This window comes from Chiloscyllium plagiosum, unplaced genomic scaffold (genome assembly GCF_037043375.1).
Source record: "Chiloscyllium plagiosum isolate Xiang-an unplaced genomic scaffold, Cpla_swu_hap1 HiC_scaffold_32, whole genome shotgun sequence".
NCBI classification, from domain to species: domain Eukaryota; kingdom Metazoa; phylum Chordata; class Chondrichthyes; order Orectolobiformes; family Hemiscylliidae; genus Chiloscyllium; species Chiloscyllium plagiosum.
This window is the reverse complement of record NW_028270170.1, coordinates 30,012,593-30,038,201: the sequence shown is the minus strand read 5'-3', so window position 1 is coordinate 30,038,201 and position 25,609 is coordinate 30,012,593. Positions and strand designations below refer to the sequence as shown.

The following is a 25,609-nucleotide window of genomic DNA, read 5'->3' as shown; positions in this document are numbered from 1 at the left end:
CAATATAGTTTAAAATTTATTAAATAAAATCAAAATAGTTGCAAAAATACTTGGCTCAAATCTTTGGATCGGCGTCAGAATTCCTTTTCCCAAACCAGATCAGAAAAAAAAATTGCACATTTACAATTGGCGATAACCAGTTATTCTTGTGCCCAATTTCGAATCAGCACAAATTTGGTATCCAAGACAAAAAATATAGTTTAAAAATTATTCTGATAATACAATACAAAAACACCACAAACACACTTAGCTTTTCATTTGTACCATATTCAGCACATATCTCCTATAGATAAGATATAGAGATTTAAACTTTTCATAATGGTAATTTCCAAATTTTCTAATGCACAAAATATTTTATACCATAACTTTGCAGTTTGAGATAAAAATTACAATATCTATTCAATACAAGGATTATTCCCTCAACACCCAAAATAAAAATTAGGGAGGAAATAGCACAGGATACATTTGTTCATGGGATGTGTGCATCACTAGCTTGACCAGCAATAATTGCGCATCCCTAAATAAACAGAAGTCAAAACGACAGTTACGTGTCTGGAGTCACATGTAGGCCAGATAAGGTAAAGATGGTAGAACTCCTTCTTAAAGATTGGTAAACCAGATTTTTTTTATTTTAAAAAAAAACAAGCAACTGTTGCTACAGAGTTATTAAGCCAGCCAGTCGCTGAATTCAAATTTCGCCACCTGCCAGGATGGGACTTGAAGCCATATCCCCAGAATTTTGGCAAATGATTAAGGATTACTCATCAAGTGACATTACACCATCTCTTCCCCTACAGATAAGACAAACCTCCAAACAGTTTAGAGTTTATTCGATCAGGAATGGGAAGATAAGAGTCTTGATCTGTGGGATACAATATTAAATTATAGCCTGGAACTGTGCACTTGGGTGAAACCTTTGGAAGGAATGGGTGTAAGAATTTGCCATTGGCTCTGCTGACATCAGCACTAAGGCCCATTTCTTCAACAGGTGCCCTCATTAACAGCCAGTTAGATTAACAGTATGAAACAGTCAGGGAGCAGATCTCAAGTACAACACCAAGCGGAGTGGACTGGGAGACCTTGCCCCTACTCCTGTTGCCCTAAATACAGCATAACAATGTCACTTACCTCTTGGATCTGGTCCTCCATGTCTCCTTACAATAATAAAAATTCTCAAGTTTCCTCCATAAACTTTAAAAACCCCAACCGCGTGTGTTGTGAAAGATTAAAATTAACTTCAAAACATTTGTTTGCAACAGATCTAAACTACATTGACAATTTGTAACTGAAAGATCAACCCAGTCATCCACTCCTAATTACTACCTAACGTTCCTTAACAGCAGCGCATGTGCAACAGTACTTGTTGTATAAATAATATTGGATTTGGGTCAAGATGTATGATGCTCTGGACAGCACCAAGTATCATAGAACATGAATCTATCAAGGTGCATTACCTTCAGAGAGAATAAACGGTTTTGCTTTCTTTTTAAAAACTGCATCTTTCTTCCTCTCTCACACCATCAGGTTACTAGGGCTTCTTCAGGAATACAGAGGAACAAAGTTTGTGAGAAGATTTGTAGCTTGGGTGCTCGTTGTTGTGGTTCTGTTCGCCGAGCTGGGAATTTGTGTTGCAGACGTTTCGTCCCTTGTCTAGGTGACATCCTCAGTGCTTGGGAGCCTCCTGTGAAGCGCTTCTGTGATCTTTCCTCCGGCATTTGTAGTGGTTTGAATCTGCCGCTTCCGGTTGTCAGTTCCAGCTGTCCGTTGCGGTTGTCGGTATGTTAGGTCCAGATCGATGTGCTTATTGATTGAATCTGTGGATGAATGCCATGCCTCTAGGAATTCCCTGGCTGTTCTCTGTTTGGCTTGTCCTATAATAGTAGTGTTGTCCCAGTCGAATTCATGTTGCTTGTCATGACAACACTACTATTATAGGACAAGCCAAACAGAGAACAGCCAGGGAATTCCTAGAGGCATGGCATTCATCCACAGATTCAATCAATAAACACATCGATCTGGACCCAATATACCGACCACTGCAACGGACAGCTGGAACTGACAACCGGAAGCGGCAAATTCAAACCACTACAAATGCCGGAGGAAAGATCACAGAAGCGCTTCACAGGAGGCTCCCAAGCACTGAGGATGTCACCTAGACAAGGGACGAAACGTCTGCAACACAAATTCCCAGCTCGGCGAACAGAACCACAACATACAGAGGAACCTCGATTATCCAAACAAGATGGGCGAGCACTATTTTGTTCTGATAACTGCTTATTCGGTTAATCGATTTGATGCCTCTCCTCTGGGGCTAGGAGTTTTCTATTAAAGTCTGCTCCCCTTTCCAGACACTAGGCAGCAGCACAGCACGCCTGGGCCCCAACTGCCCTACCGCACCCCACCCCCCCACCCACCCCCAATTCTGTTCCCAATCCTATCCAACACTGACCCTGCCTGCCCCCCAAGCGTGTCCAAAACCGCCCCCAGCCCGCTCCCCAATCCCGTCCAACACCACCTTCACCCTCAAAACCACACCCCCATCTGTCCCCAGCACTGCACACCGGGGAAGGAGGGTTTAGGGGACATACCTGTGCAGAACCCCAGGGAAAATGTGGCAAGAGCGACAGGGCGAGCGAGAGGGGACAGCAGTCATTTAGAGAGGGTGCCTACGCTCCCATCAGTCCAGGACTGTTCTTGGCAGCACTTTTAATCATTGTAAACAAAAGACACATGCAGAAAGTCTTTGATGTAATGTTTCTGTTGGGACCTCAAGGTCACCTTCGGATGATCAGATTTTCGGATAATTGGTATTCGGATAATCGAAGCTCCTCTGTATTTTTAAATTTTGCTCAAAAGAGAAGTGATTTTCCTGTCGCCTCATCACAAAAGTCCTGAAAGCAGTTTCTAACTGTTCACAATATACCGAATTGCAAATTCTCTATTCTTGGAGTCAGGAATCATAGAGTCATAGAGATGTACAGCATGGAAACAGACCATTCGGAACAACCCGCTCATGCCGACCAGATATCCCAACCCAATCTAGTCCCACCTGCCAGCACCTGGCCCATATCCCTTCAAACCCTTCCTATTCATATACCCATCCAGATGCCTCTTAAATGTTGCAATTGTACTAGCCTCCACCACTTCCTCTGGCAACTCATTCCATACCCATACCACCCACTGCGCGAAAAAGTTCCCCTTGGGCCTCTTTTACATCTTTCCCCTCTCACCCTAAATCTATGCCCTCTAGTTCTGGACTCCCGGACCCAAAGGAAAATACTTTGTCTATTTACCCTATCCATGCCCCTCAAAGTTTTGCAAACCTCTTGGATTTTTGTTTGAAAAACTGAAAATAGTTCCCTAATTAGTAAACAGAATGAATGACATCCAATAAGTTCACACCTATAACGAAGACATAATCCTGCATTTGAGCTTTAAACAAAACATGTTCAAAACTATATTAAACTAAAGTGTATTCAAAATTGTAGCTCTGGAAAAGGCCACCATAACTTCCTACGGTCAAGTTAATTGTTCCCTTCAACCGCAATCCAAATACTTATTTTACCTTGCAATGAAATTATATCCAATGTTTGAAACATAGAAGTACCAACGACCACCGCAAGCATGAACATGACTCCAAATAAACGTCAGAAATATTTGATGCTTACAAAGGTATTAAACTATGAGATTTTTAGTGGTCTGTACAACTCAAGTAAAAACACATTAGATTAGATTACTTACAGTATGGAAACAGGCCCTTCGGCCCAACAAGCCCACACCGCCCCGAAGCGCAACCCACCCATACCCCTACATTTACCCCTTACCTAACACTACAGGCAATTTAGCATGGCCAATTCACCTGACTTGCACATCTTTGGACTGTTGGAGGAAACCGGAGCACCCGGAGGAAACCCACGCAGAAACGGGGAGAACGTGCAAACTCCACACAGTCAGTCGCCTGAGGCGGGAATTGAACCCGGGTCTCTGGCGCTGTGAGGCAGCAGTGCTAACCACTGTGCCACCGTGCCGCCCATTCTATTAATGCTATGGTCTAGATGGAAAAGAGAGTCCTTTAGCTTCCTCTTAACGGAGAGCAGAAGGTAAGAAAGTAAAGAAATAAATGTTAAAATCTTTTGTAGAGCAAGAAAATTAAAAAGTCATAACAAAACTGTTGTTTGGAAGGAACAAGGAGAATTTTTTTTTAAAAAATGTATTAGTTATTCCTAATTTTAGCCCTTTGTCCTGATTAAGGGTTTGCATGGGTTCTTTATGGAACTGTTTAATTTATTTCAATTAATCCTAAATATCACCCAGTCTATGGAAACCAACTAGAGAAATAAAAGTGCTCAACTCCCCCTCAACATTGGAAGGTACTTAATTAGTTAGCACCTATTATATGAACCTATAACAACAAAATGCTGGCCAACAAATGCCAAGAATTGAAACAGCCAGCTTGCAGCTGAAAAATTCAAAATATTTATTAATAGGTCATGAAGCAAAATAGTCTAATACAGAGGAACCTCGATTATCCAAACAAGATGGGCGGGCACTATCTCGTTTGGATAATTGATTATTCCATTAATTGATTCAATGCCCCCCCTCCAGGGCTCAGTGTTCTGAAGTTTCTGTTTTCCTTGCTCTGCCTGTGTTGTTCCCTCTCCCTGTCTCAGGGTTTGTTTCTGAGTAGATACACACTTGCGTGTAAGGGACCTGCAGCATTGCTGAAGCCTCCCCACCACAACATCAGTTCAATGGATTAACTGAACGAACACTTGCTAAGTCCACTCCCCGTTCAGGAGACTAGGCAGCAACACATCACGTGCGAGCCCTTGTCTGGCCCGTCTGGCCCATCCAAACCCCACCCCCCCACAAGCCTGTCCAAACCCAACTCCGCCCCCCTTCCTCCCTCACACAACCAAACCCAGCCCCCATCCGCTCACCCCACCCATCCCCTGCCTCTCCGGGTCAGCCGGACAGGACACCAACAACAACACTGCTGCTGCCTTTGGAGTGGGGTGAATCTCAAAACAGAGCAAAGATGTCCGGACTGTTCTCAGCAGCATTTCAATAAACCAAGTTTATTTTTCCTCATTGTAAACAAAAGATGTAATCAGTGTTAGAAACACCTCTTTGAGGCAATGTTTCTATCGGGACCTTGAGATCTTCTTTAGATAATCCGAAATTCAGATAATTGATATTCGGATAATTGAGGTTCCTCTGTATTAAGAAATGAGACAATTTGCTGGGTTTTAAATATCCAACTGGTGACTGATCTCCTGAATTTACCTATAATTCAAATATATTCTTCCAATTTAAATGGTCGCAAGGTACCACAAGGTTGTCATGGGAGGATTATATACAAGGTTCAAGGGGAATTTTGAAATTTTGATTATGTCCTGTACCTAATTATTGCATGGAAATTTTAGAAATAGATGCCAGAGTTTCCACAGCCTTCAAAAGGGACTTCTGGTTCACGGGCAATGTAATGGATTAGGTCAAATGTATCAAATCACAAATTCATTTCTCTACATGCTTCACTGAGCTTTTCAATCATCTTGCCTTTCCCAAAACTGCATAAGCAAATCCCCATAAATGCAAAATTTATCAGAGAGCTCCACACTCACCACTTTAATTTATCATTTGCTCCAGATGAGAAAGTCGAACTCTTGATAACTTCTCCCATTTCTTCTCTGCAGAAACTGAAGTTGTTGATAGTCCACATGTAAGAGAACTTCACTACTTTTATCTAACAGAAAAAGAAACAAATCCTTAATTATTGCAAAAACAACTGATGACATAACTACAAAGAACAGTAGATCCATGTTTTACTTTAAGAATGCATGAGAGCTGAGAATTGAAAGGATCTGGAATCCAATATGAAAAGTTTTTCAATGGCTGTTCAGGAGTAAATCTAATTCCTGTTCTTAAAATTCGCTAAATAACAAACCAACTGGCATCAAATATAGATAACAAAAAATTTGAATACCACCCAACTGTTACTGGAAATTTCAAATTCTTGTATTCTGTGCTGTTAATTATCTTGCGCAATCTATTGCAGATAACTTTACAGAATCTGTATTTTAAGAATTAAGAATAGGAAGTGATCAAACCAAAACAAAATTCTTGAGACTTATGTCCGTAGGGGTTGGAGAAAATATGTCACCTGGTTGAGGAATTTAAAACATGGGGTCAGTTTCAGACCAAGGGATTGACCGTTTTAAGGCTACTTGGTTGTGATATAAATGAAATAGGGAGAATGTTGAATGGATGATTAGTAAACTTACGGATGACAAAGATTGGCCAGGTGGTTAACAGTGAGGAAAAAAATCTTAGGTTAAAAGAAGATATAGACAGCTTGGTCAAATGGGAAATCAGTGGCAGATGGGATTTAATTCTGACAAATGTAAGTGATCCACTTGGGAATTAATAAGACAAGTAATTAATGAACAGTAGGACACAAAGCTTGGAACACAGGAATCTTGGACTGCTGACCACAGACCACTGAAGGCAACACAACAGGTTAATGTAGCCTACAGATCACTGATCTAGCATAGATTTTAGGAGCAGTGAGGTTACGTTGCAGCCGTACAAAAAACAACTTTGGTTAGGCCACAGCTGGAGTACTCTGTATGGTTCTGGTTTATGCAACCATATACTTCCTATAGTGCGATAGAGCAGGTGCAGACGAAATTCATCAGGATGTTACCAGACTTGGAGCATACCAGCTATAAAAACAGGCTGAACATACTCAGGCTCTTTACAGCAAAGAAGGCTGCAGAAGACCTGACAGAGGTGTATAAGATTATGAGGGGCATAGATATAGAGAAATAGAAAGCAGGATCAATGAAAAGGAGGCATAATTTTACAGCGAGGGGAGAAGTTGGCAGGGGATTCAAAGAAAAATGTATTCACCCACAGGATGGGAGGGGAAAATCTAGAATGCATTGCATGGAAGGACAACAGAGACAGGGAACCTTAACTATTAAAAAGGTACACGGATGAGTACTTGAAATGTCATAAGATTCAAGGCCATGGGCCAAATGCTGGAAAGTGGGATCAATATAGGCAGATTAATACAGACTCAACGTGCCAAAGACACTGTTTTGTGCTACACAACTGTTAATAGAAGGCTCTTGTGCAATCCTAGCTGTGATTCATTCTTCAGTCAATATCATTAAAAGTAATTCACTGGTCAATTAGCATTTTGCTGTTTGCAATATTGTTGATGCAGAATGGTGGATATTGTTGTTCATGTAACCATCATTAAAATTCAAAAAAATTCAATTTGCAAAGTATCCTGAAATATCAATGTATTATAGCAGCATATAAAAATAAGGGGCAATTACTTCATGAAGTGCAGGATTCATCTTCAGCACTGCAAGTTTATTTATAGTTTACAGAGTCATAGAATTACAGATCATGGAAACAGACCCTTCAGTCCAACTCATCCATTCTAACCAGATATCCTATATTCACCTAGTTCTGTTTGCCAGCAGTTGGCCCACATCATTCTAAACCTCTCCTATTCCTGTGTCTATCCAGGTGTCTTTAAATGTTACAGCCAGCCTCCACCACTTCCTCTGACAGCTCACTTCATACATGCACCATCCTCTGCATGAAAACATTGATCCTTGGGTCCCTTTTGAATTTTTCCCGTCTCACCTTAAACGTACCCCCTCTCAGTTTGGACTTCCTTACTCTGGGAAAAAGACCTTAGCTATTCAGCCTATCCATGCCCCTCATGCTTTTATAAACTTCTATGAAGGTCTTCTCACAGGGTCCGATGCTACAGGGAAAATAACCACAGCCTATTTCAGCTTCTCACTATAGCTCAAACTTTCCAACCCTGGCAACATCCTTGTAAGAGACCAGAATTGAATGCAGTATTCCAAAAGTGGCCGAACCAAAGACCTGCACAGCTGCAACGTTACATCCCAACTCCTATATTTGATTCACTGACCAATGAAGGCAAGCATGTCAAATGCTTTTAACATCCTGTCTACCTGCGACTCCACTTTCAAGGAACTACGCGCCTCCACCAAGATGTCCAATTGTTTGGTAACACTCCCCAGGACACTACCATTAACTGTGTAAGTTTGCCTTTCCAAAATTCAACATCTCACATTTATTTAAATTCAAATCCCTCTGCCACGCCTTGGCTTACTGGCCCATCTGATCAAAGTCCCATAGTACTCAAATAACCACCTTCACTCTCTACTATACCACTAATTTTGGTGTCATCTGCAAATTTAGTAACCATCCTTATATTCACATCCAAATCATTTATATAAGTGGACCCAGCACCAATCTTTGTGACACACCTCTGTTCATAGGCCTTCAGTCTGAAAAACAACTGGTCTAACCCAACTAACCAGTCTACTCTGCAGAACCTCGTCAAACACCTTCTGGAAATCCATCTAGACAACATCCACCACTCTACCTTCAATTTTTTTTTGTCACTTCTTCAAAAAACTTAATCAAGTTACTGAGACAATTTCTCAAAGCACAAAGCTATGTTGACACTGCTTAATCAGTCCTTGCCTTTCCAAATGCATGTTAATCCTGTCCCTCAGAATCCCCTCCAACAACTTAGCCACCACTAACATCAGGCTTACCAGTCTATAGTCCCATGGCTTTCCTTTACAGCCTATTTTAAATAATAGCACAGCATTAGCCAACCTCCAGTTTTCCAGCACCCTTACCTGTGGCTATCAAATGATGCAAATAGCAAGGGGCCCATCAATCTCTTTCCTAGCTTCATACAAAGTTCTGGGAAACAGCTGATCAGGTCCCAGGGATTTATCCACTTCTTTTCATTTTAAGACACCCTGCCCCTCCTCTTCTGAAGTTTGGGCACTTTCCAAGATATCACTGTTTCTTTCCCCAAGTTCTCTAGCTTCCATACCTTTTTCACGATAAACGCTGATGCAAATACTTGTTTACTATCTCACCCATCTCCTATGGTTTCACACATAGATGGCCTGGTTGATCGTAAAGAGGTCATTTTCTCTCCCTAAACGTATTTGTAGAATCTTTTTGGATTCTCTTTAACCCTATTTGCCAAAGGCATTTCATGTCCCCCTTTTTCCCTCTGATTTCCCTCAAGTATACTCCTACTGCCATTATACTCAAGGGATTCACTCAACCCCAGCTGTCCATACATAACATCTCCCTCCTCCTTTTCCTTGACAGATCCTCAATTTCTCTAGTCATCCAGAATTCCCTACACTTACCAGCTCTGCCCTTCGCACTAACAAGAACATACTGGCGAGAAACTCACTACCTCATTTCTAAAGGCCTCCCATTTTCCAACTGTCCCTTTATCTGTGAATAGCCTCTCCCAAGCCACTTTTGAAACTTCTAGCCTAACACTATCAAAGTTGGCCTTCCTCCAATTTGGAACATTTAGATCAGATTTTCCATCACTTTTAAAATTAATAGAATTATGATCACTGACCCCAAAGCACTTTCCCACTAACACCTCAGGCACTTGCCCCTACCTTATTTCCCAAGTGAAGGACAGTAGTTGCTCCTTCTCTCGTAGGTACATCCACATACTAGATTAAAAAATTTACTTGTGCACTTAAATTCCTCTTCATCCAAGTCCTTAACACTATGGCAGTTCTAGCCTCTACTTGGAAAGTTAAAATCCCCTACCATTGCAACATTATTCTTACAGATATCGGCGATCTCCTTACAGATTTGCTTCCCAACTTCCTGCTGTCTCTGGGGGAGCGGGGGGGGGGGGTACAATACATTCCCAAAAGGTGGTCATCTCTTTCCTCTTTTCTCAGTTTCACCTATATTACTTCACTGGATGTTCTCCCAGGAATATCCTCCCTCAGTACAGCCATCAGGTTATCCTTAACCAAAAGTGCTGCTTCCCCCTCCTCCCATGTCCCCCTTTCTATTCATCCTATTGCATCTATACCCTGAAATATTAAGCTGCCAGTCCTGCCCCTCCCTGAGCCACACTTCTGTAATAGCTATGATATCCCAGTTACTTGTTCCCAACCATGCTCTGAGCTCATTTGCCTTGTCAGGTCTCTTGCACTGAAATAAATGCAGTTAAGTTTAATCAATCTTCCCTCATTCTTTGCTATTCTCTTGCCTGCCTTGACTATTTAACTTGCTCCTCTTCTGTATTGTACCAGCCTGGAGATTTCTCTTTTGTCACACTCTTTTTGGGTATGCCCCCATACTCCCTTACTAGTTTAAAACCTCCTGGAGTCGCACAAGCAAATCTCCCCACCAGGACATTGGCCCCCTTCCAATTCAGGTACAACCTGTCCTCCTTACACAGGTCACTTCTACCCCAGAAGAGATCCCGTTGATCCTAAAATGTGAATCCTGGTCCCTTGCATCAATACTTCAGCCAAGCATTCATCTGCCCTATCTTCCTATTTCTACTCGCACTAGCACATGGCACCAGGAGCAATGCAGAAATTGCTATCCTTGAAGACCTATTTTTTAACCTTCTACCTAATTTTCTATATTGTACCTGCAGAACCTCATCCCCTTCCCTTACTATGCCATTGGTACTAACATGTACAATGACCTTCTGCTGGTCACACTCCCCTTTGACAATATTCTGCATCCTTGACCCTGACACCAGGGAGGCAACACACCATTCTGATGTCTCGTTGTCAGTCACAGAAACATCGGTCTATGCCCCTCACAACAGAGAGTCCCTTATCACAATCGATTGCTTGGAACCTGACATACACATTACAGTACAGTCAGTCAGTCTCTGTACTGTTCAAGACTCTGTGCTTTTCTCAGCAAGTACACTATTCACAGTATTTGTTGCCTCCCACAGAACTTACTACACTTGACAATTCATCATTGGGTAGCATTTGACAAGAGTACGGCATCAAGGAGCACGAAGCAAACTTAAGTCAGAGAATCAGTGGGAAATCTCCACTGGTTTGAGTCATATCTAGCATACAGGAATATAGTATAATTGTTGAAGATCAATCTCAGTCCTAGGGCATAACTGCAGGAGTTCCTCAGGGTAGTGTCCTAGACTCAACCATCTGTAGCTGCTTCAACAATGACCAATATGTCATAAGCTCAGAAGTAGGGATGCTCACTGAGGACTGTGCACTACTCTCAATCACTCAAGATACCAAAGCAATGCATATTCATGTACAGCAAGACCTGAATAACATTTCTGCTTCGACCGCACAGATTAAACAAGAAAATCTAATCACTGTCCCTTACTGTTCAATGGCATTTCCATTACTGAATTCCCACCAAGATCCTGGGGTGAATTTTGATCAGAACCTGAACCGGACCAGTCATTTAAAAAACAGCAGCTATAAGGGCAGGTTTAAAAAAGAGCTAGGAATTCTGTAGTGAACAACTGACCTCCGAACTGCCCCCTGCTTGTCCACCACCTACAAATCACAAGTCAAGAGCGTGACAGAATATTTTCCACTTGTCGGAATAGATTCAGCTCCAAAACAAAAAGTTTGACACGCCCCAGAAAAAAGCAGCCTACTTGGTTAGCATCCCACCTTCCATAATCACTTCCTCCAACAACAATGGCAGCAGTAGCATGTACCACTAACAAGATGCACTGTAATAATTCACCCAAGGCTTCTATGATATCACCTTCTAAATCAATGAGATTTACTACTCAAAAGGGCAGAGGCAGCAGATCCCTCCAAGTTGCTCACCATCCTGATGTGGAACTATATCACAGGTCCTTCACTGTCATGGAGCCAAAATCCTGGAATGCCCTTCCTAACAACACTCAACATCTACATCCAAAGACAGCAGCAGTTCAAGACAATAGCTCACCATCAGTTTGTCAAGGATAATTAAGGATGGCAATATAACTTAGCAAGGAGCATTCAAATCCCATGAATGGAAATAAAAGAAACAATCCTATAATAACCTTCTTATCAAGCCATAACACACATTTTCAAAAATTCTACATGTGTAACAAATATTTGAAGACATTTATTTCTTGAAATAAACATTTCAAAAACAGAAGACTATACACTTTAGACTCATTTGTAAACAATTTCTTAGCTATTTGAGGAATAAAATCTGTACTGAAAATTGATCTGGTATTTGAAACATCCAGTCTCTGGGTGCTACAGGGGATTCACACAAAAGGGATAGTACTGTAGCCTAATTATCATTTGACAGCCTTTACTACTTAGTCCATAAGTCATAAACTTTGCATTGAAATTTTAATGTAACTATTAGATTACTTATACTGCAGCAGAGATACTGAGATTTGAAACAAGGTATAAGTCAAGCTAGTTTTATTTCAGAAATAAAAATTACTGAGAAATTCTATATCAAATATTTGCCATTTTATTTTAATATATCCTAAAAATAGTAAATTGCTTCAATAATGTATTATGCATGCTTAAGCATTAACTTAAAAATACTTGTAGAATTTAAAGCACTAGGTAGCTTTATACCTGTTAATGGACAAAAGAAAGCCTCTCCAATAAGTCAACTAGCTACAAAAATAAGTGCAAGGTAGCAAAACGGGGCCTTTAGTTCATGAGCCTTGGTAATCCAGTTCTTTTAGCATGACTTTTTAATTTAAGACCTGTGAATTTCGAAGTCCTCAAAGTTTGATAAAGCTGCACAAGATCTGTTTGGTTTACCAACAGATTACTCCTAAATCAAAACATGAAACATCAAACAAATGCTGATAATGACCAAACTTGAAATCTTTGAAAACAACAACATGGATTTAAACATCATACACAGAGCCATGAAAGACACACATTTGTGTGGTCAATAAATCCCACACACTTGAACACCCTGTAATAAAAGCTTTGATTTTGAAAGTTTATAGCTCTTGCAGATAGTATGAAAATACTCAAATTTTCAACTGCTGCTCAACATGGTCAGGCATTTGTTATTGGTCTGTTCGCCAAGCTGGTAGGCTTGTTGGCAGCCATTTTCTCCCCTTTCTAGATGACATCTTCAGGGCTGTGTTGGCTCCTGTGAAATGTTGTTGTGCTGTTCTGCTTTGAATTTATGTGGCTCTGTTTGAGCTGTTTCCAGTTGGTGCCAGTTCCGGTTTTGGTTTTCTATTGCAGCTGTTTTTAACTCGGGTCCAGGTCAATGTGTTTGTTGATGGAGTCCAAGGATGAGTATAATGTTTCCAGTAATTCCCTTGCTCTTTGTTTAGCCTGTCCTAGTATCGTTGCGTTGTCCCAGTCAAATTCAGTTCTTGTTGTCCATGTGTATGGATACCAGGGAGATTTAGTTGTGTCGCCTGTTTGCGAGTTGGTGTTGATGGATACAGATCCATAGCTTTACAGGAGCCAATACAGCACTCCTGTCACCTAGAAAGGGGACGAAACATCTGCCAACAAAACCTACCAGCTCAGTGAACTGACCAATCAGCTCCCAAGCTACAGATCTTCACAAAAACTTTAAATGATCAGGCATAAAACTCTTCAAGTCTACTAAGGTGGAAAAATAGTCAGGCCGCATAGAGAGAGAACGTAAAGATTGGAATTTGACATGGCAGCAAACTGAGCCAGACAAATCAGCACATTAAATATTATTCCTAATCAGCAATGGCACTGGAGTTTATTTCTCAGCCACTATTCAAGTCACTGAGGACCCATGGACAAGGATGTTAAATATTGCATCAAAGCAAAGGAAGAGGTTTACAAAGATGCCAAAACAAAAGTTGCAAGCCAGAGAATTGCAAAAACTTTAGAATTCAAAAGGAGGACCAAGAAACCGATAGAGAGAACACAATATTTGAATATAAAATAGCACAAAACAAAAAAATGGGTTGTTAAAGCTTCTATAGGTATGTAAAAAGGAAAAAGATCAAAGAAATGCAAGCCTATTACAGGCAAAAACATGAAAATTGACAGTTGGAAATAAAAAAAAGACAGGAGCCAAATAAGTTGTGTGCGCTTTCCTGTTCTGAACGCAGGTACAAGTCTCTCCAAAATAATGATGATCCAAGAGTTGAGTAAAAGAATGGAACTGAAAGAAATTAGTATTAGCAAAATATTAGTATTGAGAAATTAGAGGCTGAGGGGTGCACAATTCCAAAGACCTGATGCCCCTCAGCCTGCAGTATTGAAAGAGATGACAGATGGCAAATGCATGGAAATATTTCGAAAATTCTAATAATTCTGCAAAAATACCGGCAGATTAGAAAATTACAAATACAACCATGCTGCTACAAATCAAATAGCTTGACCTCACGAGTGAGGGAAATACCAGAATCTATTATAAAGCATGTAATTACTGGATATTTCAAAAATAATTACCTAATTGGACGGAGTCAAGAGAAACATATGGAGAGGAAATATGATATTACATCCACTTTGGGAGGAGAAATGAAGATGCAGTGTATTTCTTATGTGGTGAAAGACTGTAAAGTCTTGCGATGAATAAAGGACACTGAGATCTCTTTGGACAAGTAACCAAATGCCAGCACGCACGGACACAAATTCAGAAGGCAACATTATGTTAGCATTATTGCCATAAGATTTGAGTTCAGAAGCAAATAAGTTTTTTTTTCCTCCATTGTGGAACATTTATAAAAACCTGCATCTGGAGTACTGCATGCAATTGAATCCCCCTGCCTAAGGGAAGATACATTTGGCATATAGGTTTCTAATTACTAATTAGAAAGATTATGGGAATAGCGTTGAAATGTGGCATTGAGGTAGCTGATCTGTCAGCTTGGCACAGTAGGCTCAAGGGGCTAAAGGATCTACTCCAGCTCCTATAATCAAGTTTGGCTGTAATGCTATTCTCAGTTAACAGACATTTATTAAATAATGTCCCCACACATGAAGAACAGAAATCCATCAAGGATTTCAAGGAAATCCATCACACTAAATCTCAGCCAGGAGTCAGCACCTCTAAAAAATGAAGTGAGAAAAATTATGCATAACTTTTGAAAAGTATAATTTGGAGACCAAAGCTTTTTACAAAATAGGCATAACCAGCTGGCTAGTGCCAATATACATTTTTTAATGTTTCTTCCATACCAAAAGAATGCAGAAAAGAACTGTTCATAAGGACCAGCCTACCTGTGTATAGCACCAGCTCTCTGCCACAGGTCCACTTGACATTTCAGCTGGGGGTGGAGGACTTGGTACCCTTGACATCGCCAGCTTAACTATTCTTCAGGTTTTCTCAAGGCAGATGAAAAGAGTTCTGTAGAAACCTTATCCTGTTACTGTAAAAAGGTGAACACAGTTGTTAAAGGGAGTTTGCATTTTTGGTCATTTTGCCTGATGCAACCAAATTATCATAGTACTCCTGAAATTCATTTTAGAGATTGAAGAAATATTGTCAAAAGAAAACAATTTACAATATTACATGATTAATTAACATACCAGGTATTTCACTTTGTAAGAATTTACAACATATTTACTATATCCATCTCAGCTGAGAAATTCTACAGCATTCATTAAGCTGATAACATCAGGGGTTAGACAAGCCCACTGGAAGTTAATTTTAGTTGAATTAACAGAAAAACTAGTTGAGCCTCATTTTCCAGAGCTGTTTCAAATGCAGTTGCGAACTGTTGGATGCCTACACCTTTGTTATACAACTACCATTCATTATCCAGCAAAGAGACTTAAGCAAAACGTATTTGCTCACCATCAGAAAATGGGATAGAAAGGTAACTAGTAGTACATTCTTAATACTGGGTATGCAGTAAAAGTGCATAAAGATTAGATTATTAGATTACTTTAGTGTGGAAACAGGCCCTTCGGCCCAACAAGTCCACACCGACCCGCCGAAGTGCAAACCACCCATATCCCTATATTTACCCCTTACCTAACACTACGGACAATTTAGCATTGCCAATTCACCTGACCTGCACATTTTTGGACTGTGGGAGGAAACCGGAGCACCCGGAGGAAACCCACGCAGACACGGGGAGAATGTGCAAACTCCACACAATTGTGGCCTGTTACAGATCCACATCATTCTTTCAGTAGGATTTTAAAAAGACACCAAGAGGTAGATAGAAGGATTACTTTTGGTTGTATTTGGGATTTCTCTATCAACAACCATTGTCACAAGATGCTGAGCATGTGAAATACTAACAAAGATCAGCACACAGAATTACTCTGCCCATGGAGTAGACTGAAGACACAAAGTCTATTCATCTAATAATAGAGGAAAACAGACTACCACTGCGCTACAATGCATCAGAGACTTGTTTGGCATTAAGCATCTGCAAAGGTAGGTTGTCTAACATAGCACAATATGCAGCTTGAACAAATAAGTAAATATTATTTATTGGGAATTTGTAGAACTATAAATATTCAACACAAATAACTGCATAATTAGTGTAAATCATCAAGGTTGGTATCCCAATGAGATCAAGGCACCAACATCTCATTGAAACAGTCAAAAGCAGACAGGTACAGATTTGATGATGATCAGAAAGCACATGCAGACTTCAAAATTAGCTATCAAAGTTTCACGCTCTTTTCACTGAACTACAAGCTGATATTTTGAAGAGCCAATACAATATTCTGGCAAATCCTGTTCATTAATTTCTTACAAATCTAGAGAAGTAGTAAAAACAAGAAATATGCTGCAAACTACAATATAATGCAACTGTCAAAGAGGATCAATGCAGGCTGTAGATTTCTCGCTTATCTCAGAGATTGAGGTACCATAGCACCTGATAAACCAAAATGAGGTCACAACACCAAGCTACAGAATCAATTCCTCTTGAACTCCCCACCCCGCCCATAAAACCCATTTATCATTTGAAAAGGCTGATAAGTCAAGATAGGTAGTAATTGCAGTGTACTTTATTGCCAAGTATGCCAAAAGTTACTTTATAACTACCACAGCGGCTAGCATATAGAACTGTCAAGCAAGAATACTCTCCATTTCAAATACAAAAATGTTAGAGGGAATAAACATGCACATTATTGAAGCACTTGGATCTATTTTTAATTCCGCACAGGGTATTGTGGCCAACACAGTTGTAGCAATTGCTACAACTCTGTTCTTTTTAAAAATGCTGCAGCCTAATTGTTGATGGAGGTCAACTGATTCTTATCAAAAGTAAAAAAGGGAATGGCAAGACCAAGAAATCTTTTATTAAATTTTATAATATCAAAATAATTCAGAAAAGCAAAGCTCAGAGAAATGAGATAAGACTTGGAAAACAAGCAAAGTTTGTCAAGGTGAAAGTTTAACAGTATAATACCAAACAACTATTGAATGACATTGAAGAATATGGCATGCATAACAGGGGAATCAAGGGAATACAAAATTCGAGCAATAGCATCACTGTACAAAAGCCTGACAATGAAAACGTTTATATACATCTTCCACCCGTGAATTTTGGTAATGACGAGCAACATTTAAAAGTAAAATACACTTGGTCCTCAGCTAGATTAATAATTCAAACTTCTTTTCCAACAGCACTGAGTGCGGAGATGTTTGCCTCAACTTAGGGTAGCAATTGCACTCATGTTTGAAAAACAGAAGTTGCAGTACACCTCAATGTGTTCCTGAGAACAGCACATTGATTTTCCTGCTATTGTAATCCTTAATGTGGCAAGGACTAATAGTGATACCATTTAGGCCAGTTGTCCACAACTTGCATGGATGTTCATCTGTAAGGATGTAGGATCTCAGAATGTGGATTTAAATGAGAAAGTTGGACAGAAATACTAACCCTCTTTCTTGGAGATCCGTTAACCTGAGCGATCTGGGTAGCATGGTGGCTCAGTGGTTAGCACTGCTGCCTCACAGAGCAAAGGAACTGGTTTTAATTTCACTCTCAGGCAACAGTCTGTGTGGAGTTTGCCTATTCTCCCAGTGTCTGCGTGGGTTTCCTCTGGATGTACTCCCACAGTCCAAAGATGTGTAGGTTCGGTGGATTGGCCATAGGAAGTGCAGGATTACAGGGGTAGGGTAGGAGGGTAGGTCGGTACAGTTGCAACAGGACAAAAGTCCTGCTTCCACAGTAAGGAATCTGTGATTGTACGACTCTAAGCTCTACTAGAAGCAGGAAAGATAAGATAATGCAGTCCTTTTTGACAAAGGCCATTTTAACAATGCAGCCTGAAACCTGTTGGTTCTTGGGGTCTGACATTCCAACCTCATCCTAACTCTTACATCCCTCTAAACATTTCTTCAGTTCCACCAATTTTGGAGAGAACATTTGATGAGGAGAAAATACAAGAAAACCCTCAATTTCAAGAAGAGCCAAGGAGGAAAAGGGGAGGGTGGCTTTAATATCCATGGGACAAACCAAGCAGACAGGAAGATTAGTCAAAGACAAGGCTAGAACGAACAGTCAACAACAGTTGTGAAGCAATGGTAAAACTTGTGATGTTATCATTCAGCAGTTTGCATTCTCTCAAACCCAATTAGTTTGCTGGCTTTTGAATTACAATACATTTAGTCTGGGACTATACTCCTTTTAACATCAAGGCCACTTTTCCACTTTTGGCTGTGCCAATTATACCATAATGCAGATACATAAATGGGGTCTTTTGTTCTTTTCTGATACCTTAAGTATCAGCATTCATTTTTGTCAAGGATTTATCAAATACTATATACCAATCCACTGCTCTTCCTCCACACTGCAATGACTGACAGATATCTGGCTCCAGTTTATTCCTGAGCAAACTTCTGTTGCTTGTGGATTTTATGGGTTTTTTTTCAACTTCATTAGCTTTCTTTCCTATTACAGAGAGTCTACACCTCCTGAGTTTTCACAGTTTTGACAATATCCTCCATTAGAGTACCTTCAAATAACTTCTAGACTTTAATTTCCTTCATTTACAGACTTGGACAACTGCTCATTGATGACTCATGCAGAGTTCACCTTTCCAAAATCATTGCACCACCACTGCACTTCAATACTTAATACCATGACCATCTATTTTGTATGGCATCTTTACTATCATCAGATTCAATACCATAGTTTTTAAGCATTTTCATTCTGTTGCTACTCTGAATGACAGTAAGTTTTCTCCCCCTTTTCAATACTATTTGTTTGACCTTCTACAAGACATTCTATTTGAGTCATAGAGATGTACAACATGGAAACAGACCCTTCGGTCCAACCCGCCCATGCCGACCAGATATCCCAACCCAATCTAGTCCCACCTGCCGGCACCCGGCCCATATCCCTCCAAACCCTTTCAATTCATATACCCATCCAAACCTCTTAAATGTTACAATTGTACCAGTCTCCACCACATCCTCTGGTAGCTCATTTCACACATGTACCACCCACTGCGTGAAAAGGTTGCCCCTTAGGTCTCTTTTATATCTTTTCCCTCTCACCCTAAACCTACGCCCTCTAGTTCTGGACTCCCTGACCCCAGGGAAAAGACTTTGTCTATTTACCCTATCCATGCCTCTCAATGTTGTAAACCTCTAAGGTCACCCCTCAGCCACTGATGCGCCAGGGAAAACAGCCCCAGCCTGTTCAGCCTCTCCCTATAGCTCAAATCTACTATTGTTATGCCTTTTATCACTTCTTCACCTTCCAGCACTATCCTCCCAACTCAAAACTTTTCTTGCATTCTTGCCTCATTTCTGTTCTGATACATAAGCTTACAGCTTCACACTTTTTTTTTGGTTCCTGCAATGGGCTTATCAAAGCACTCAGAACTAGCTAATTAGCTGCATCAAGCCCCATCTCATTCAAATCAGCCTTCTTGCTCATTGCACCCACTGGAAACAAACTTTGCCCATCTTATGTAACACATTGCTTCCCACTACTGATCTGTGGACTTTATCAGAGCAGTTATCAGCACCCCTCTATGCATTTCCCTCCAACCCCAGAATGTGTTCCCTTGTTACAAAGGCTATTCCACAAACCTATTGATGATGGCATTGACATCACAGCCTTGAGAGAAAGTTGGCAAAGGTGATGACACCAGATTTCTTCACCACCTCCCTCCCACCCCATCACCAGGCTGCATCCTTCACCATTCACCTTGTCATGATCAACATGGTGACACTGTGGTATTTAACACAGGATCAGTTTGGCATTACCTCTACTCCTCTGGTGGATCTCACCTTACTCCACACTCATGCTGCTTTCAAACTAATTTTGGACTGCCTTAATTACAGTGAAATCTTTATTACTGTGATTTCTTCATTGCTTTCCTTCCCAAGGCTCTGCACTAGAAGATTTCTTAACCGTGTCAATTTCAAACTATCTCAACTCATTATGTTCTCGTTCTTCTGGGTTCATTGCACTTTTAATATTAAACATTACCTCCATGTAATTTCCTCATAATATGGAAGTTGTCCTATTCATTCTTGCCATCAAGTGATCGCATTAGTCTGCTTCAATCACAGTTGAGGCCCTCTAAGATCATTTTCTTATGTCACTTACCATCAATACCCCAACCCTATCTCATGTATTAAAAAAAATCTTTTGCCTTATACTTCTAGATTCTGCCTTTAAAGTCCAAACCATTTAGCCTTTGGCCCTCCATTTGTCAATATTTTCACAGTTAATTTACTCAATTGCCACCTTCACTTTGGTTATCAGTGTCTAAATAAAACCATTATCCTTGGTCCCTCCCTCATCCAAATGCCTTCATCTCTATTCACTTGAGGATTGCAGAGGTCGAAGTGGACAGTCAATCAACTGTCAGATCTGACTGGACCAAAGTATAAATAATGTCTTGCTTACATCAGTTAAAACTGCTCGCTGTTCCAGAATCATTCTGGAATGCAAAGATAACCCAGCTTCTTTTCTCTATTGCAATCTATCTTCTTAAATCCCTCCTCTTACTGCCAGCCTACTTGCAAGTGCAAGTAGTTCATCGACTTTCATGCCATTAAGATTGAAAAAAGGATTCCAATCCCCACTTGAAACTCAGTTCATATTGCCACTGCCTCTACTCCTTTCAGAACAGATAAGATTAAATTTGTGTACTCATAGCATTAGTGTCACAGTTAATCCCAAAGTGAACTTCCAACCTCAAATCATGCCATTACCAAGACTACATACTTCCACCACTGGAACTTTACCCAACTTCATCCTCTTAGCTCTCATTGAAATCCTCATACATGACTTCATTACTTGAAGATTTGACCAGTCCAAAACACTCCAACCAGATATTTCACATTGTACCAAACTTGAGGTCATCCACAATTCAGATGCCAACTCAATTGCCTACTCTCTACCCCAATTTTCTCCTTTGAAGTGAATCTTTAAAGCCCACTTTGGAATAAGTTTTAATCATATGACATTTTTCATGCAATTCCATGCCATACTTTATTTTTTTAAATTCCTGTGAAGCATCTCAAAACATTTAATTACTTTAACTGCACTATACCATTGTTCTTATGAAGAGACCGCAACAAATCTCTAGGTAACAACTCTTACTTTACTCTGCTAATCTGACCTTTTAATTCCCACCCTCTGCCTCCCTTCTCCCAACCATAATCAGAATCAGAAGGCAACTTGCCATTTAACATGCTCTTATTTTTTGTCAATGGAACCTAAAACTCAGTAAATATCAGTTCTTCCCTTACTTCAAAAACATTCAACTGAGTTAGTCAGACCTAGTTTGTTTTTAACTAAGCAATTACCAGTTCTTTCTGATTTGCTCACATTTGTGCTTGTCCTCAGTTATTGTATTCTTAAGGGCAGGTTCTTCCATCTATGGGGCAGTTTCCCTACAACTGACAAACCAACAGGCCTATGGTTAACTAACTTAACCCTCCCTTCCTAAATAACAGTAACACAATTTTCCAGTCTAACAGCACAATTCTCAAAACAAAAAAAAGAAGCCTGAAAGATTATCAGTGTGTCTAAAATTTCATCTACTTCCTTTAATACCCTGTGGTGGAAATCATTAGGCCTTGGAGATTTATTTACCTATTCTAAGACCTATTATTTCCACCAGTAATTTTTATAAAGTTATATTGACTGAAGTTCCTCCCTTTGATTTATTTTTAATATTTCATCTATCTTGAAGACTGTACCCTCTTTCTCTAAATAAGATGCAAAATATTTAATAACTCTCCCATTATCTTGTTAAATGTTTATATCAAAATTATGCAGGAGGTTAAAGCACAATATAAAATCTGGATTGTTAAGATTTTGAATCTAAGTGCTGACTTTGCATGGCAGCAATTAATGTACAAATTAATTCTAAGTAGTTAAAGATAGAAGCATTTATAGCTGTTTGAATACATGGAACTCCTTTTCCCCCCCTCTCCCCCCAATCAAATAGAGTGCGTCAGAGGACAGCTAAGAGTCAACCACATTGCAATAGGTATGCAATCACATGTACAGTACAAATTGTTGGAGTCAACCGTCTCAACCCAGGACATCTTCAGCAACTTTAATGGCTTGCTTTCCATAAGCTGAGAAATGATTAGGTTCACTAATGATTGCACAACGTTGAACATCATTCACAACAACTCAGACAAGGAAAAGGCTTGTGTCCATTTTCAGCAAGATCCAGACAACAACTAAGCTCAGGCTAGTAACATTCAGGTCCCACAGGTGCGAGGCAATAATCATCTCCACTAAGAGAATCTAACCATCGTCCCTGAAATAAAAGGCAATATCATCACTAAATCTCCAACTTCCACAATCCTGGAGGTTACCCCACTGACCAGAACTGATGCAGCCACAAAAATAATACAGCCAGTGGACCAGGTCAAAAGCTTGAAATTCTGCGGCAAACTTATTTACTCCCCCCTCAAACTGTGTATACCACATTTAGAACACAAGTCAGACCTGTGGTCCAATTACACCAATAAGTGCAGTTCCAATAAGAAACTCAATACCACAAAGCCGCCCACTGATTCACACCCAACTCACCTGTACACAGTTGCATCTGTGTGCACCATGTACATGCCATCCTCGAGGGGATAGGGGAACAGACTCACCATGGATACCAAACATTGCCAATACTGTTCCTCTCCTATGTAGCACAAGGGTCCATGCTATCAGACTGGACAAGTCATAAGAAGAAACAAAAACGATGGGTCTGGCCTCATGAGTACATGGATCTGCAAGCAGTGAATTTGCAGGTAACAAGAATAATATGCAACTGCAAAAACTCTACAAGAATGCCCTTGAGAACACCTTCCAAATTGATTACATTTACGGCATAGAAAGACAAAAACAGCTGTGCATGAGAACATCATTACCTACAAGTTCCCAAGCCAACACCATCCTGAATTGAAACTACATGACCTTTTTTATAGAATTTGGATCTTTCCCAACAGCATTGTGATTGTACCTACAACAGGTGTACAATCAGGCTTATGCCCGAAACGTCAATTCTCCTGTTCCCTAGATGCTGCCTGACCTGCTGCGCTTTTCCAGCAACACATTTTCAGCTCTGATCTCCAGCATCTGCAGACCTCACTTTCTCCTATGTATAATGAACAAGACAGCAAGACTGCCAGAACAAAAAAAACACAAGGTCAACATAAAAACAATACGATTGAAAGCCTTAAAAGTCCATGCATACAAAAATGAAACCCTCACCACACAAAAATATCCTCACCACCTCCTGCTCTAAAACAATTTAAGTCTTCCAGACCCAGTAGCTTCAAAGAACTGAAAGTTCAAAGGTTGTATACAATTGGAAAAGAAAATAAAGATAGAAACTATCAAGAGCTTTGTAGATGTGTTTCAAGGAATACATGAAGTTCCTGAATTTCCTCACTGTCTTAGTCAAAAAAATTTACATTATAGGAAGCTGAGAGGGAATGAATGAATGCAAAAATAAACTCATACTCCTAAATAGACCAGAAAAATAATGCATTACCATTTTTCCCTGTTGGTGCATATAAGGCAGCAAAGTTTGTCCCAGCACAAAGAATATGAAGAGTTCAGATGCATCTATCTAGTGAGTATCTTTTTATACTAATGGTTATTGAATAACCTGATTTTGACAACATTTTGAAAAGTGTTCCCAGCAATCTAAAAATGAAGGCCTGAAACGCAGTGCTACCCAAGCTGACAAATGTAAAATAAAAAATAAACTGAACACTGGAGGAAAATCAGCATCTGTGGAGATAGAAACACTGAGTCCAGTATGACTCTTCTCTATAGCTGCTAGACCTACTGAATTTCTGCAGTATTCCTGGTGTTTGTTTCAGATTTCCAGCATTGGCAGTACTTAGCTATTATCCAAACGTAAAATGCAGGACAGATCTCTGAACAATCTCAACATCTCATGATGCAATATGCACCTTGCGTCTTGACTGTAAGCTGAATCTAACCCAAAGTGAATGTCAGCTCACTGAAATCAACTGAGGTGTATTACAAGCTGCGAATGTCTATCTATATTAATGATGTGAAGGTGTTGGACTGAGGTGGACAAAGTCAAACATGATATTGCACCAGGTTATAGTCCAACAGGTTTATTTGAAACCGCAAGCTTTCGGAGACCGGCTCCTTCCTCAGGCAGAGAGCTGGCACTCCAAAAACTTGCAGTTTCAAACAAATCTGTTAGACTGCAACCCGGTGTCATGCGATTTTTTACTCTATTTGCATTAGTATATTTCTTAGAAATATGGGACATTTATAACAAAACATAATTTCAACTTTAATGCAATGCTCTGGAAGGAGAATTAGACCTAAACTATTTATCAAATGAGTAATAGTTGACCTTAAGTAAAACTCTTGTATGTGTTTTGGCCAAAAATAATCCAAACCTCATTCGACTGACCATTTACTGATCATTGAAGTCAAACTCATCCTGGTGCTGTTCAGCTCATGCAAGTCAACATGCACTCTAGTTATCACATCAAATGGCATGCGCATTGTGTTCTCGCCACTACCATCCTCTAACATGACACATGGAGATGCTGGCGTTGGACTGGGGTGGACAAAGTCAGAAGTCACACAACACAAGGGAGTCATGAGCTTTCGAAGCACTGCTCCTTTGTAAGGTTCCTTCAGCTGAGAAAGGAGCAGCACTCTGAAAGCTTTTGATTTCAAATAAACCTGACGGACTATAACTTGGTGTTGTGCGATTTTTGAACATGATACATGGCATTAAAATATATCAGCAGGTACCCAGCTCAGTTCATAAAAGTTGCTGAGAATGCACAAGACATAATTCTGCAGCATCTCCAGAATTCAAGATAATAGAGAAAGCTCTCTACATAGCTTGGGAAATTCCAAAAAAATGAAACACATACAGAGCAAAGACTACTATATGGTCACAGTCAGAAAATGAAATAGTGAAATAGGTCTACGAAAATCACCAAAATCAACTTTAGTTTCTCACTGATCTTTCCGAATTCTCACCTTCAAACAAGCAAAATTATGCATTGCAAAGTTTTAGGCCAGCCCTGGATGATGCAATAGGTCTATTAGCAGATACAAATTTGTACTGCAATGGAGACCAAGATTTCATGGTAACTCCCAGCTGAACTCGATGATAGATTATCGGATTTCAGAAGCTTATAATGAAACATTGACAAAAGAATTAACATACATTGGCCTTTTTTAGAGGAACATGGATGACACTCAAGGGTTTTGACATGTCAATCAAATGGTGAGGAAGAGATTCTATGATTTTATGAATAAGTTGAGAAAGAAAACAGTTATGAAGACAACAGGCTATGAATGGAGTAGCTTCGTCATTGTGCTGTCATCTGT

The 25,609-nt window shown here is 40.0% G+C and overlaps 1 protein-coding gene across 2 annotated transcripts in view; it reads right to left on the bottom strand.

Annotated features, from left to right (window-relative positions):
• spop (speckle type BTB/POZ protein) overlaps positions 1-25,609 on the bottom strand; it is a 125,472-nt gene that overhangs the window by 46,480 nt on the left and 53,383 nt on the right. For both annotated transcript variants that reach the window (XM_043675190.2, XM_087977885.1), the window contains exons 3-4: positions 15,045-15,193; positions 5,625-5,746 (exon numbers count right to left, since the gene is read on the bottom strand). In XM_043675190.2, coding sequence (XP_043531125.1) covers positions 5,625-5,746; positions 15,045-15,122 — 200 coding nt within the window. In that variant the 5' untranslated portion in view covers positions 15,123-15,193. The remainder of the gene's footprint in view (positions 1-5,624; positions 5,747-15,044; positions 15,194-25,609) is intronic.